Source organism: Entelurus aequoreus, linkage group LG03 (genome assembly GCF_033978785.1).
Source record: "Entelurus aequoreus isolate RoL-2023_Sb linkage group LG03, RoL_Eaeq_v1.1, whole genome shotgun sequence".
Classification (NCBI taxonomy): Eukaryota; Metazoa; Chordata; class Actinopteri; order Syngnathiformes; family Syngnathidae; genus Entelurus; species Entelurus aequoreus.
In genome coordinates, this window is record NC_084733.1 from 51857775 (window position 1) to 51872420 (window position 14646).

General features: G+C 39.7%; 1 protein-coding gene across 5 annotated transcripts in view; it reads right to left on the reverse strand.

Moving 5' to 3' along the window:
* The window catches only part of ktn1 (kinectin 1), a 41607-nt gene that overhangs the window by 16174 nt on the left and 10787 nt on the right, over positions 1 to 14646 (reverse strand). For 3 of the 5 annotated variants that reach the window (XM_062042129.1, XM_062042127.1, XM_062042130.1), the window contains exons 2-24: positions 12681 to 13393; positions 12060 to 12209; positions 11278 to 11379; positions 8476 to 8621; positions 8287 to 8391; positions 7604 to 7744; positions 7196 to 7302; positions 6915 to 7059; positions 6313 to 6409; positions 6037 to 6221; positions 5816 to 5905; positions 5693 to 5730; positions 5515 to 5605; positions 5370 to 5438; positions 5254 to 5291; positions 5074 to 5164; positions 4859 to 4927; positions 4385 to 4422; positions 4136 to 4226; positions 3892 to 4004; positions 3726 to 3801; positions 3476 to 3513; positions 3299 to 3389 (exon numbers count right to left, since the gene is read on the reverse strand). In XM_062042129.1, the coding sequence (XP_061898113.1) occupies positions 3299 to 3389; positions 3476 to 3513; positions 3726 to 3801; positions 3892 to 4004; positions 4136 to 4226; positions 4385 to 4422; positions 4859 to 4927; positions 5074 to 5164; positions 5254 to 5291; positions 5370 to 5438; positions 5515 to 5605; positions 5693 to 5730; positions 5816 to 5905; positions 6037 to 6221; positions 6313 to 6409; positions 6915 to 7059; positions 7196 to 7302; positions 7604 to 7744; positions 8287 to 8391; positions 8476 to 8621; positions 11278 to 11379; positions 12060 to 12209; positions 12681 to 13392 (2823 nt within the window). In that variant the 5' untranslated portion in view covers position 13393. The remainder of the gene's footprint in view (positions 1 to 3298; positions 3390 to 3475; positions 3514 to 3725; positions 3802 to 3891; positions 4005 to 4135; positions 4227 to 4384; positions 4423 to 4858; positions 4928 to 5073; positions 5165 to 5253; positions 5292 to 5369; positions 5439 to 5514; positions 5606 to 5692; positions 5731 to 5815; positions 5906 to 6036; positions 6222 to 6312; positions 6410 to 6914; positions 7060 to 7195; positions 7303 to 7603; positions 7745 to 8286; positions 8392 to 8475; positions 8622 to 11277; positions 11380 to 12059; positions 12210 to 12680; positions 13394 to 14646) is intronic. The other 2 variants (XM_062042131.1, XM_062042128.1) reach the window with 1 other exon arrangement.

Genomic DNA, 14646 nt, shown 5'->3' on the forward strand with positions numbered 1-14646 from the left:
TTCTCATTTCAACAGTGACTAATGATTTCACTTGTGCTCCAAATTACAGGCCTCAACTGTACGCCTTATGCAGGTAAAAGGCACAAAACCCAATCACCTGAATAGAGCAGGTTTAATGTTTGAAGAGCGATTGTATTATTGTTTAGTGCACTCGCAATATAACATTTTTTCATATTCCAAAACATGGGTGTCAAACTCTGGCCCGCCGTGTAATTTCACTTGGCCCTTGAGGCCATATCAAATTAACACTAGAGCTGGCCCGCCGATTATATACAGTGGCGGTACCGTGGTAACACCGCATTCACCGCTAATTCTCATACTTGCCAACGCTCCCGGGAGACTCCCAAATTTCAGTACCCTTCCCGAAAATCGTCATGTCCGCTTTTCATCCAGTCCAACGAGTGCTGGCCCAGACACATAATATGTGCAGCTTTAGCACGCACACACATGTGAATGCAACACATACTTGATCAACAGCGATACAGGTTACACTGAGGGTGGCCGTATAAACAACTTTAACACTGTTAGAAATATACGCCACACTGTGAACCCACACCAAACAAGAATGACAAACACATTTCGGGAGAACATCCGTACCGTAACACAACATAAACAACAGAACAAATACCCAGAACCCTTTGCAGCACTAACTCTTCCGGGACGCTACAAAGTGTAGGTGTGTGTGTGTGTGGGGGGGACCGGGACGCATTTTGTAGCGTCCCGGAAGAGTTAGTGCTGCAAAGGGTTCTGGGAATTTGTTCTGTTGTGTTTATGTTGTGTTACGGTGCGGATGTTCTCCCGAAATGTGTTTGTCATTCTTGTTTGGTGTGGATTCACAGTGTGGCGCATATTTCTAACAGTGTTAAAGTTGTTTATACGGCCACACTCAGTGTGACCTGTATCGCTGTTGATCAAGTATGCCTTGCATTCACGTGTGTGTGCGTACAGAAGCCGCACATAACTTGTGACTGGGCCGGCACGTTGTTAGAATGGATGAAAAGCGGACGTGACGACAGCTCGTAGAGGACGTTAAAGGCAGTGCCTTTAAGGCACACCCCCAAGACTGTGGTCAGAGTGGACTACGAGATATAATGACTGATGAACACCTTCGTTTGATAATGAAGGTTGCCTCAGCTCAAAGCCTGAGCCCTGATATTAATTAACTAGCATCCAAGAAAAGATGCCAGGTATCTGGCTTGGGCACATCAGATTTGATCAGTGTGTTGCAAACTGAGCAGTTTAAAGTCCTGAATGGTTGGTTTATTCATTGTTATTTTATTTTCAAATTTATTAGCCTGTGGAAAAAGTTAATGTTGATATTTACCAAATAGAAAAGAGGCATTCAAATTTTATATAAATTGTATTTGAACAGGAAACAATACGTGAAGCTAGGCGAACACATGTCTACAACGCTAAATATATCCTGTGGTGTACCTCAGGGATCAATATTAGGACCTAAATTATTCGATCTCTATATAAATGACATTTGTAAAGTTACAAAAGATTTAAAGTTAGTATTATTTGCGGATGATACAACAGCGTTTTGTTCAGGAGAGAACACACAGGAGATAATACAAATAATAACAGAAGAAATTAACAAATTAAAAAGATGGTTTGACAAAAACAGACTATCGTTGAATCTTAGTAAAACTAAAATAATGCTATTTGGTAATAGTAGAAGAGAAAGTCAAACACAAATACAAATAGACGGAATAGAAATTGAAAGAGTAAATGAAACCAAATTTCTAGGTATAATGATTGATGATAAATTGAACTGGAAATCTCACGTAAAAAATATACAACATAAAGTAGCAAGAAACACTTCAATAATGAATAAAGCAAAACATGTTCTAGACAAAAAATCACTTCATAGTCTATACTGCTCACTAGTGTTACCATATCTGAGCTACTGTGTAGAAATATGGGGAAATAATTATAAAAGTACACTTCATTCATTAACGGTGTTACAAAAAAGATCAGTTAGAATAATACATAATGTTGGATATAGAGAACATACAAATCCTTTATTTATTGAATCAAAGATACTGAAATTCCACGACATAGTGAATTTGCAAACAGCTAAAATTATGCACAAAGCAAACTATAACCTGCTACCCAAGAATATACAACAATTCTTCTCAACAAAAGAGGAGAAATATAATCTTAGAGAAAAATGTAATTTAAAACATTTGTACGCACGTACAACACTTAAGACCTTCAGTATATCAGTATGTGGAATTAAATTATGGAATGGATTAAGCAAAGCAATCAAACAATGTACTAATATGATCCACTTCAAGAAACTCTTCAAACTTAAAGTGTTTACAAAGTACAAAGAAGAAGAACCATGACAAACATTTTCAATTTATTTCATCCATTCATTCTTAAAGTAATCTTACTTATCTCATCATATGAAATATGACTTTCTTCACCAATTATTATTATTAAATTCTTACTATTATTTATTTATTTATTTTTATTGTGATTACATATGGAGTTTATTGTGAATAAATTGAGAACAGGAAGTGAATAAAAAAGTTTCAGCAACTGTTATGTAAAGAAAAGGGGTAGGATTAAATAAGCTCTGCTTCTTCCTACTCCTTTTCGAACATGTTGAAAAGAGAAACTGGAAATTGTGATGTATCATGTTGTATGCTTGCATGTTCGAAATAAACTCAAACTCTAACTCTAACTCTATGCCATTGATATTTTTTAATTATTATTATTATTATTTGAAACTCGATTTTGCATGTCACAATAAAGTTATATAGGCCTTGCTTGTTCAATATTAAATGCAAAACTTGTTTGGGTTAATTTGTTCAACCTTGGCCCGCGGCTTTGTTCAGTTTAAAATTTTGGCCCACTCTGTATTTGAGTTTGACACCCCTGTTCTAAAATGTCCAAAAGTGTGCGCTTCTATATCAAAGCACGACTCCAAACAGGTAGGTGCAATTCTAATGCTCTGAATCACCCACAAGCACAGACAAGCCTGCTAGAGCCATAAACGGTGAGCATAACAGGAGTAGGCTGGAAGCACTGTTACGCAACCTTCAGCTTAAGCAATCTTGACTGATGCCTTCCATCATACTGGCACAGGACAAACAGGATTGCAGTTGAGAAATAAAAAAACAAGTATAGAAAATGATGCTACGTGGCAGCGGGCAAGAAGCGGGTGCGGAGGGTATGGATGTGTGCAATGTGGGGTAGGAGGGATTTTTGAGAACCTCAAGAGGGGTGGGTGGATGTCTCACAGGGCTTTGTTTGTACTTAGTAGCTAAGGCCCTCTATGTAAACCTACATTGTTCTTCTTTCTGTGAAGATCCAGAGATTCCTTGAGCTCACACAACTCACACTGCAGATCTGAGACTTGCTTCTCCTTTTCAGACAACCTGTGAGACAACACAACCAATCATGTACAACGAATATTATTAGTAATCAGTTTATATTGAGTCATTGAGCATAAAACCAGACTCACGCTGTAAGAAGATCTGGGCTAGGCACTGCAGCTACAGACTAATGAGAAGAGCAGCGTAAAAGGATTAAGCTTGTGTTTTATACCCTTCTAAGAACAAGAATCCTGTAGAGTGGACATTTGATGTCTGTCTTTTTCTCGTGTCTGCACTTTTAAGAAATGCCTGTTATGCCAAACATAACTGTCCACTACAAAGGACACTGGCTCTGAGGAGGTTACGCCACACTTCGTATGAGCCATTTTCCTCACTTACCTGTTGCTGTGCCCTCTCAATTGTGTCTCTCAGCTCAATCTGTATCAGTTGGATCTCCTGGTCCTTCACAGCAAGCCTGCGGACCAGGTGAGGATTTTGTTTAAAGGTCTGGTTGGGCAGAGCTCAATAAGAATAATTGGTAGTGTGTGATGGGGAGTTTGCTTACTGAGCTTGGAGTTCTTGAAGCTGGGTACCTGTTCTGGTAAGTTCTTCCGAGGGCTCCTTCAGTCTGAGCTGCTCCATCTCTGCCTGCAGGGAGGCAAGCCGCTGTTCTAGACCCTGTGACACAAAAATGGCTTCAGACAACAGCTCTAACTGGGACAAAGTGACATCTGGGGCAAAAATGGACTGTTGCTGGTCTACTACAAGTGTAATGTATTCACAGATCGGATGGAAAAAAAAGATCACACCTCGACAGCTCTTGCTTTGGCTGACAAGCTGTCTTGTGTTGCCTGCAGAATGTCCTCCATTGACTTTAGCTGAAAGTCCCTCTCTTGGATCCTACAAAGCACAATTTAAAAAAAATAATTTGAAGTCATTTCATCTCGTAGATCGGAAGACATGCAAAAATATCTAAAAAAGTTGACGGTGGTGCCACTGGTTTTCAAGGCATTGCACATGAAACAGTACAGGCAAAACTAATAAAAACAATTTCTTACTTGCTATGTAGTTCTTGCACAATTGACTCTGATGATACCTGGGATCAGATGAAAACATTACCCAATCAGATTGGAATAAGAAAAATTACAAAAAGGGGATTGGGTCCACACAGTAAAGAAAAAGCAAACAGAGGATAACACTTAAATATTGCAAGAACTAAGTTTTAATATCATTATTTTTAAAACAAGAGAATATCATAAGACTGTTAAAGTTACAATTTATTACAGCACATAAACAGCATCATCTATATTAAGCAGTTTCATGTGATAATGTGAATGCTTTTTTTCCAGTAACCTACCCAGTGTTTTAGACAAAGTTTGTGGCAGGTCTCTAAAGAAATCTGCTAATTTCAGACTGCAGCATTTAATTTTTGTGGGAATAAAACTTATTCACACTAGGATGTGTCTTGTCATTTATTTTCCATTGTGTGTGACCATAGAAAAATGCTTAATTTTCTCAGTTTTAAGACTCACCTGATATGCCATCTTTCCCTGAAGAGTAAATAATTCTTGCTTTAGAGCCTCTTTCTCTACTCTTACAGTCTGGGTAAGGAAAATACACAGTTGATTAAAAATAGGAAGACATATTACAGAGCAGCAGTAAATTACAGATCCACTTAAGAGATGTTGATGTCAATTAAATGTGAATCTATGGTTAAAAACAAACAAAAAAAAACAGGAAGATGCACCTTTAGCTCCTCCTCCTTATTGGCCACTTCAATCAGGCCCTTTTCCAGCAGGCTCTCTACAGTTTTCATGTTTTCCTCCTTTTCCTGGACACTGAAAAAGGATCGTATTTAAAAAAACAACAACATTTATTAACAGATGTTAAAACTTTTCCACCCACAGATATTTCATTATTTACACACCTTCTCTGTATCTGGTCCAAAGCAAGCTTGGAGGCAGTCTGCACGGGCAAAGAGAGTGCATCAAACAGAGGAACATTGAGACATTTGTGATTTACAAAGACATTTTAAGTACACACCTGATCAGAAATCTGTGCCCGCAGATTTTGGATCTCTGCCTTCATTGACATGTTCTCGTTGTGCAGAGCCTGCAAAGATACAGAAGAACCATATTAAATATTATTTGACTAATCTAATAAAAGTGTTCAAATGAAATTGTTTGACCTGCATGTTGGTTTCTCTGCTGGCTCCACTGCTCCTTTCAACATTCAAAGAATCCTCCAGGCTCTTCCTCTGCAACTCCTTTTCAGCCAATCTGCATATATGGGTGACAAATTAACAAGCAGCTGTTGACGGAAATCTCGCAATACAACCTTTAATGCAGATAAAATAAGAGTCTCACAGCTTCTGTAGCTCCTCAATATGGGAGATTTGGCTGGCCTAAATGGGGAAACCACAAAAACCTAATTAGCCTACTTACACAATTACAGCTACGAGAGCAAAAGTAGACTTGTGACCCATATACCTGTGTAGAGATCTGGGCCTGCAGGTTCTCATTTTGTGCTTGCAAGGAATCGTTTTGGGCCTGAAAACTTTTGTTTTCATTCAAGAGGTCCTATAAATAACAATCAACAATCACTATTATTCAAAGGCATGCAAGTGTTTCTGTCGTGCATCAACCAATCAACATGGTGGAACTAGGACAATACAAAAAATATTTCCAAAGCCTTCGTTTGGGTGGCTCACCTGAGCACGAGCCTGCAAAGAGTCGTCAGGTATACTATGTTGGGACACCTCAAGCAGGTCTATCACTCTTTGTTCCAGCCTCTCCTTGGACACCATGGCTTCAGTCAGGCTGCTATGGAGGGTCTGAAGCTCCTTATTCTTGTTGTTCATCTCACTCTCCACAGCCATCAGCTGATTATGGAGCTCTGTAACCCACACACAAGCAACTTGGGTTGTTTTATGTGTCTTGACTCCTTTTAACGGATTGAAAGTGTTAAAAGTGAGATTTGTATTCACCTTGTTTAGAGGACTTAAGTTTTTCCCGCTCTGTATTGACACTATGGAGGAAGTTTTGCATTTCTTCCCAGCGTCGCTTAGCATCTTGTAGCTGGGCCTAGAGATTGGAAAATAATTGTTTTTTTGTCGTGATTTATACAAGTGTACAAATATTGTATTTTTTTTGTACTTCAGTTTCCAATAATGATCAATCCTACAATGCTCTAGTCTCATTAACAATCCTTACCTACAGTGGTACATTAGGGATGGATTGTTTATGAAGAAACATCTTTCTGACTTGTACTTTCTTGGGAAAGCCTTAACATGGCCACTCAAAACCCAAATTCATTCCGATCACGGTTAATGAAAACACAGGAAAGGCTAATCTGGGTGTCACACAGGAAGGTGGTGTTACTACACAGACAAAAGCCTCCCAGCTTACAAAAGGCAACAACTCTCTCCACACCCTACCGCAGGACTTCCACTAGAACCCCCCCCCCCCCGGCAATGCTGCCACACCCATGAAAGAGGTGGTATGCTAAGGTTATAGGGAACTATGCACATTGCCGAGAGGAACTTGACATTTTCAAAACAAACACAAAAGTGCATCTGGTTCTACGTACCTCCAGCTGAGACACATTTTGCTTGTAGTTGACCTCCAATGACTTCCTCTGGTGCTCTTCCTGCTGCAGCATGCCGTTGTTGTCTGCCAACTCTTTCATCAGCGCAGCGTACTCAGAGCGGAGTTTGTTAATTTCGGCAGAATTTCTGCCAAGCAACACAAAAAAACAAAAAGCACATGCACCGATAAACTATGTAATACAAATTAAAAAGCTGCAGTGTAAGGGATGCTGTAAGAGTATTTATGGATGTAATGATGAAAGTACTAAGAAGCTGCACTGACTTGCTCTCCATCTGGTTGGAAGCTGAACTGACTGCATCTCTCAGAATGCCGTTCTCTTGCTGCAGGTGAGAGATCTGACTCTCCAACTGCTCCCTCAGCTGCTGGAACTGCACATGGTCACACAGAGACAATCAGTTTGAAAAAGTTGTACAGCTTTGCTTGACATACTCAACAATTTAACTACTGTCCCTATGAAGCCACAAAATGACAGTTTAAAAATATATTACAATGCACATTACTTCATTAAGATGGCATAGTTACATGGAACGAGAAGTTTGTCACATGAAAGATAACCATATACTCAATAATAGTTTGATTACATTTATGCTTGTACAAATGTATTGAGGTGCTATAACTTGAATGCATTCTTGCCTCCATAATTGTTCAAGCAATGCATGACAGACTCACTTTGATCTGCATGGTTTGGAGCTCCTGGTAGTTTCCTTGTGCTTTGGCCTGCATGAGGCCCAATTCTTTCTCCATTGCTGCACACTGCTCTCTCATTACAGCCTCCACTCGGCCTGTCTTTTTCTTCTCAGCTTGGAGCTCCTGGATCACAAATGAATTAGTCAGCAAGGAGTCCATGTTTTTATCAGTATAGTTTGGTTTGTTGATGAGATTTTTTTGTGTGTGTGCATTTTTACGAGGAATAGGTATTTTATTCCTATTAATGCTCAAACTTACGACTAAGACTTCCTTTTATTGTCATTCAAATTTGAACTTTACAGTACAGATAAGAACAACATTTTGTTGCATTAGCTCATTGTAGTGCAGGATAAAAGAGCAATAAGATGCAGATGTAAATAAATAGATTACTGTACAGAAAAATATATTGCACTTTTACATATGCATCCATGTTAATGGATGTATGTTATATTGTCTTTATATATATTCAGAAGAACACATTTTAGAACTCGTCTACCACGTTTGTTCAAAATTCTTATGCAGGCTGAATTAATTTCCCCATTAAAAAAGTTTCATTCAGATCTGATTCATATTTAGTAACTATATGAAAAACCCCCATTGAAAAAAAAAAACATACTGCACATTACATAATTAGCTGGGTCCATGTAAGAGCATGGAGATTGCACCTGACTGAGTTGTTTGACTTTATCCTTGGCAATGGAGGCCTCCTCTTCAAGAGTAGTTAGGAGACGCCCACGTTCCTGAGCAGCCGGATCCGATTTTGCAGCAGACTTGTTGCAAAAGACAAGATAAAAAAACAACAACTTTTAAAACTTCCTGTTCATTTTCATATGTGGCACTTCAAAGTCTCTCACTTTGTGCCAGGCATCCACAGCAATGGGGCTCTTCTCTCGGAGGACAGCAATCAAGCTGACAGCCTCAGCTTCTGACAGTGTGATGGTGGACAGAGCTGAGAGCAGCTCCTTTAGCTTCACCTCTGTGTTTTCTGTAATACAACAGACTTCAACACTCATGAAGTTTTCACAGAGATTAATTTGTGAACTTAAAGGCCTACTGAAATGAATGTTTTTTATTTAAACGGGGATAGCAGATCCATTGTATGTGTCATACTTGATCATTTCGCGATATTGCCATATTTTTGCTGAAAGGATTAAGTAGAGAACATTGACGATAAAGTTCGCAACTTTTGGTCACTGATTAAAAAAGCCTTGCCTGTACCGGAAGTAGCGTGACGTCAAAGATTGAAAGGCTCCTCACATTTTCCCATTGTTTTCAATGCAGCGAGAGCGATTCGGACCGAGAAAGCGACGATTACCCAATTAATTTGAGCCAGGATGAAAGATTTGTGGATGAGGAACGTAAGAGTGAAGGACTAGAGTGCAGTGCAGGACGCATCTTTTTTCGCTCTGACCGTAACTTAGGTACAAGCTGGCTCATTGGATTCCACACTCTCTCCTTTTTCTATTGTGGATCACAGATTTGTATTTTAAACCACCTCGGATAATATATCCTCTTGAAAATGAGAGTCGAGAACGCGAAATGGACATTCAAAGTGACTTTTATCTCCACGACAATATATCGGCGAAACACTTTAGCTACGGAGCTAACGTGATAGCATCGGGCTTAACTGCATATAGAAACAAAAGAAATACCGTATTTCCTTGAATAGCCGCAGGGGCGCTAATTAATTTAAAACCTCTTCTCACTCCTGCGGTTACCAAAACCATGCGGAATGAGCAAGCATGCTCTAATTATTTTAAAACCTCTTCTCACTCCGGCGCATACCTTATCATGAAAAACACATTTAATAAAAAAAACGTTATTATGATCTTACCTTTACTTGTAGATGGGTCCATGTGCAGCTGCTTCTGATCAAAGGCAGTCTTTCTCATCTTTCTTCAATTTTAAAAGTCTCTGGAGATATTCCTTTAATTATTACCTCCTGCTTCGATTGAAAGTCCAGTTTAGAAAACGGTTTTATTTTACATATGTAATCCTCCATGTTAAAAGTGCAAGCAAACAATTGCTGCATGCTTGCTGCTTGTTGTCTTCTTCTGCAGTACCTGTCTCCTGCAGTACTGGTAGTCGCAAGAAGGATCACTAGCGCCCTCTACCTCCTGGAGGCGGGAGTCATTTAATGACTCATATTTGACCCGGCGGAAGTGCCAAGCATGCGCTAATTATTTTGCGAAACGAGTTTGACCCGGCTGTAATTCTAGGCAGGCGAATACTATATTCCCGGCGCCAATTCAAGGAAATACGGTAAGCCCCTGACTGGAAGGATAGACAGAAAATCAACAATACTATTAAACCATGGACCTGTAAATACACGGTAAATGCTTTCCAGCCTGGCGAAGGTTAACAATGCTGTTGCTAACGACGCCATTGAAGCTAACTTAGCAACGGGACCTCACAGAGCTATGCTAAAAACATTAGCTATCCACCTACGCCAGCCAGCCCTCATCTGCTCATCAACACCCGTGCTCACCTGCGTTCCAGCGATCGACGGAAGGACGAAGGACTTCACCCGATCACCGATGCGGTCGGCGGCTAGCGTCGGACAGCGCGTCTGCTATCCACCTCAAAGTCCTCCTGTTTGTGTTGCTGCAGCCAGCTACTAATACACCAATCCCACCTACAACTTTCTTCTTTGCAGTCTTCATTGTTCATTAACACGCGAAGTCCCAGAGAAGGGTCAATTGACATTTTTACCTAGAAAACACACAAGAGGGTCATTTGACCCCTAGTCCCCCCTGTGGACACTCCTTTTGTTATGAAAATGTGGCTGTTAGTGGCACACGGCAGGGGGCCACTTGAGCCTGTGTGGGGGAGGGGACCTTACAGCTCAAGCTTTAGTTCTGAGGTAGGTTGTGTGTGTTTTTGCAAGGATCAACAGAATGAAGGGATCAACACTCTGACATTTATTGTTAAAAAAAATACAAAACAAAACATATTTACAAAGAATGAAAAAGCAACTGTTTTCCCAGTTTTGGTGTGGAGGGTTGTTGCAGAAGCAATTGTTATTTTTGTGTGCCAAAAATAGTTTAAAAAAAATTTTTTACAAAGAAAAAAGCATATTTACAAAGAATGAAAAACCATGTCCATGTAAACGTGACTGACATACATTTGAGCAGTCACTCACAATCCTGGCACTGCCATTGCTCCTTTCGGCATTTCCCACATGTATAATTTTTCTGTCTACCTAGACAAACTGCCCCTAACAGCCTCATTACCATAACAAAATGAGTGATTAGTGTATTCGGGAAAAGCGTCGGGCCAAATGACCCCTCTCTGGGTCTTCTAGGTAGACAGAAAAATGCTGGGACTTCTAGTGTTAAACAAATTGCAAAAGATTCACCAACACAGATGTCCAGAATACTGTGGAATTTTGAGATGAAAACAGAGCTATTTTGTATTTTATTCAATGGGGTACCGATACTTCTGTTTCACTGGCTACGTCACACGCATACGGCATCATCCAAAGACGTTTTCAACCGGAAGTTTAGCGGGAAATTTAAAATTGCACTTTATAAGTTAACCCGGCCGTATTGGCATGTGTTGCAATGTTAAGATTTCATCATTGATATATAAACTATCAGACTGCGTGGTCGGTAGTAGTGGGTTTCAGTAGGCCTTTAAGTTTTTTCTTCTCTAACCTTTATCAGTCTCATTCTTCGGTTTCTTTCCGCTTCCCTTGGAAGGTAGATCATTATTGTGGGCTGCCTGGTGGTTGGCAGAAGCTGTTGAGTCAACCTCAACTTGATTGGAGGGGAAGAGACATTGATTAGTACATTCAGAAGACCGCATTCTTGAGAACACATCTACCACGCTTGTGCAAAATTCTGAATTGAATCTAGGTCTCCCAAATTCCAATTCAATCTCATATATTTGAACAGAGGTAGCAAACAAAGAAGAATTTAAATACCCATTGAAAACTATGGTGCATAACAGAAATATAATTTACATTATAAATCATGACTGTTCTCCATATTTTTAAGAAATATTACTATGAACCTCATGTGCACATATTTTTTATCTACAATAAAAGTTTTATCATTGACAATTAAAAATATATTTTATAAATAAAATGTATTGGTGTCATAACTTTTTATGATGGCAAATGGTGAAAAATATTTCAGTCCCAGGACACTAGGAAACCACCGTGAACGGCAATACTCTGATTCCTGATTAATTTTAGTGTTTTTAAAGTAATTTAAGTATTTAAGCCAAAACCTTTGTTAAACATGCTGTAAGGAATTTCTCCTGATTTGTTATCAAATTCCTTCCACCTCCTGTAATTCCAATTCAACATCCCGTGGCGTGGTGTCGATTCAATTCAAATTCTTCAATGAACTGAATTGAAACTCCAAATTCAGAATTTTGCACAAGCTTGTTATACACAAAACCTTTTGACAAATGATCTGTATTTTTTTGCTACCATGCTCGATTTTCTGCTTCTTGGCATTCTTTTTCTTTCCGCCCGTTGAACTTTGAGCTGCATTGTCGAGAACTTCAGCCAGAAGAGGTGCTTCCTTCTTGGCTGGGGTGGGCGCTTGCTTGACTTTGAGTTCTGGCAGCTGGTCATTTGCTGAAAAATAACAGAATCAGCGTAAACATTTACATACAGAATTTCAATTAAATTACTAAGCACCAAGCGTTAGTTAGCAATGATTGGCAGTCTTGCTCAATCAAAAGCCTTGTTAACACCAAGCGGTAGGGTTTGGCTCACTTTACATTGCAAAGTCAGTGGACATGATATTCTTTGCCTTCTCTTAAAAATTCGAAAAGTGGCAATTTAAAATGCTGAAATGTTGGTATGATGTGTCATACATTTAATGTAGCTGGTGCATCCTGCTGCACAACTACTGAAGGAAATGCAACCCCGATCAGAATTAATCTGATTCTAACCATTAAACAATAAATTTACCTCACCTGTACTTATTGTCACAAAAATGCTTTAAAAGATCTAAATCACAAGTCCCAGTCATTCATAAATATTTTGATTCCAATTCCATTCAATTAAAAAATAAGACGCTATGGAACAATATACGCAACCAACCTGCTTCCAACTTCTGCTTTTTCTTCTTCTTGGAAGCCTGTGGGGGGGTCTGACCCACAGTAGCAGCTTGGGCCACCTGAATCTGGACCTCAAGCTTTGGAGAGGGTGGGCTGGGTTGCTTGCTGGCAACGATAGGTGCCGGTGCTTTGTGGCAGACCACCTTTGTGCTGTTCACTTCTTGCTCTTCAGGTGGGGGAGATGTTGCTGTATCGACCACACCACTGTTTGCAGCGGCTTCTGCAGCGGCAGCTGCAGCAGCCTTTGCTGCCTTTTTCTCCTTTTTCTTTCTTTCCCTCAAACCAACAGAAGCCTCTGTTGAAGCTGCAACAGGCACATTGGAAGAAGATGCTGGGGGATCAGGGGGAGCTGCAGACAATGGCTCTGGCTCCTCAACCATATCAAGGATGGAGCTCTGGGCACCATCAATCACCTCAAAGTCCCCCTGGTCCTCTTCTGACTCTCCACCACCGCTGCCGCCCCCTCCACCAGCCACACTGGCACTCTCTTTTTTCTTACTCTTACTCTTCTTGTCGTTCCTCTTGCGGGTGTCTGGCTTGGATGGAGGCAGCTTAAGGTCGCGTTTCTGCCGGGCCAGCACCTCATCGTAAGATGTTTCTTTAGTGAAGAGCATAAAGAAGACAAAGAGGAGGGCGACCACCAGTAAAGGGATTAGGATGAGCAGGTACTGAGAGTCGTAGATATCCAACGCCATTCTGCATAAAAGGGAGAGAAGTGCCTGGTAATTTAAACGCTTCAATAAAAAAATTGTAAATTAAACAATATGAAATAAAATCCACAACAAATTGTCATAATAGTCGCAGCAAAACGGAACTCAGAACGTACACAGGAAAAAACTTGCTCATGTGTAATGTAGACATTCAGAATTTTTGAATGCACCTCGCTTGTCTGATTGGTGGATAATGAGGAAGTTGGTATGTTGGTGTGGAGAGCGACATTGAAATGTGCGTATGGTAGGGCTTGGCTGCTTAAACAATATCAATATATATTGTGCTAGACACAATCAATATCAGTATAAAATGTGTTCAATAAAACATTTGTTATATATTTATATTATTTAGTCGGAAGAAACAAGAAATTATGAAGCAAGATTTGTTGCATGAAGTCACACGCACTCTGGGAACCCAGCTAAACAGGAAAGTGTCACTGAGCAATGGGAGTGACAAACTGACAGCCAATCAGGTTACAGTATGCACTACCAATTTATGGTTGCGCCGTCTATCTGTCTCGCTGTGGATTCTCTGCATGGAGTGAGAAGAGAAACTGTGATATCTTGGTATATAAACTAAGAGAAACTTGTCTTTAGTTTTGTTGGTTTTAATGCAGATGGTGCGGCAACATCCTGACACTTTCAATTTTTCGGTTTAATAAGTAGCTTCCTAAACTACTCTGTGTAATGATCAAAAGCTTATACACTACTGACATCTAGTGTCTTAAAACTGCAAGTCCCTTCAAATTTACTGCTACTACTTTACCACCTGGCTACCAGACACCTTCTCCACCCTTGGTAAGTTGGAAATCGTATTACTGTATTTATTGTCTGGTGTATAGAGTCATAAAAAATATAAATAATTATCGATATCAATCAACATAAAAAACGTACATCATGATACCGTTTTTAGCCATATCGCCCGCCTTAGTGCATGGTCCCTCTGGTGTTGAAAGTGTGTGCTGCTGTTGGCGTGTCAAGGCACTTGCTACATTACTTACAAGATGTAACTTGCATAATATCTTACGAGCACTTGTTGCAGGTGGCGGAGTTAAAATTATTTAGCACTTAAGGCATCAATAGGTATTTATTTTCAAGTAGTGATAACATTTTGGTACTAGTATTAATAAGTCTTTCAATACTTCTTAAAATAAAGTGGAACAAAAAATTATTTTATTATGGGCTTTATTTAAACAGAAAATCATATGACACTAAAATGATTACAAATAGCCAGCTGAT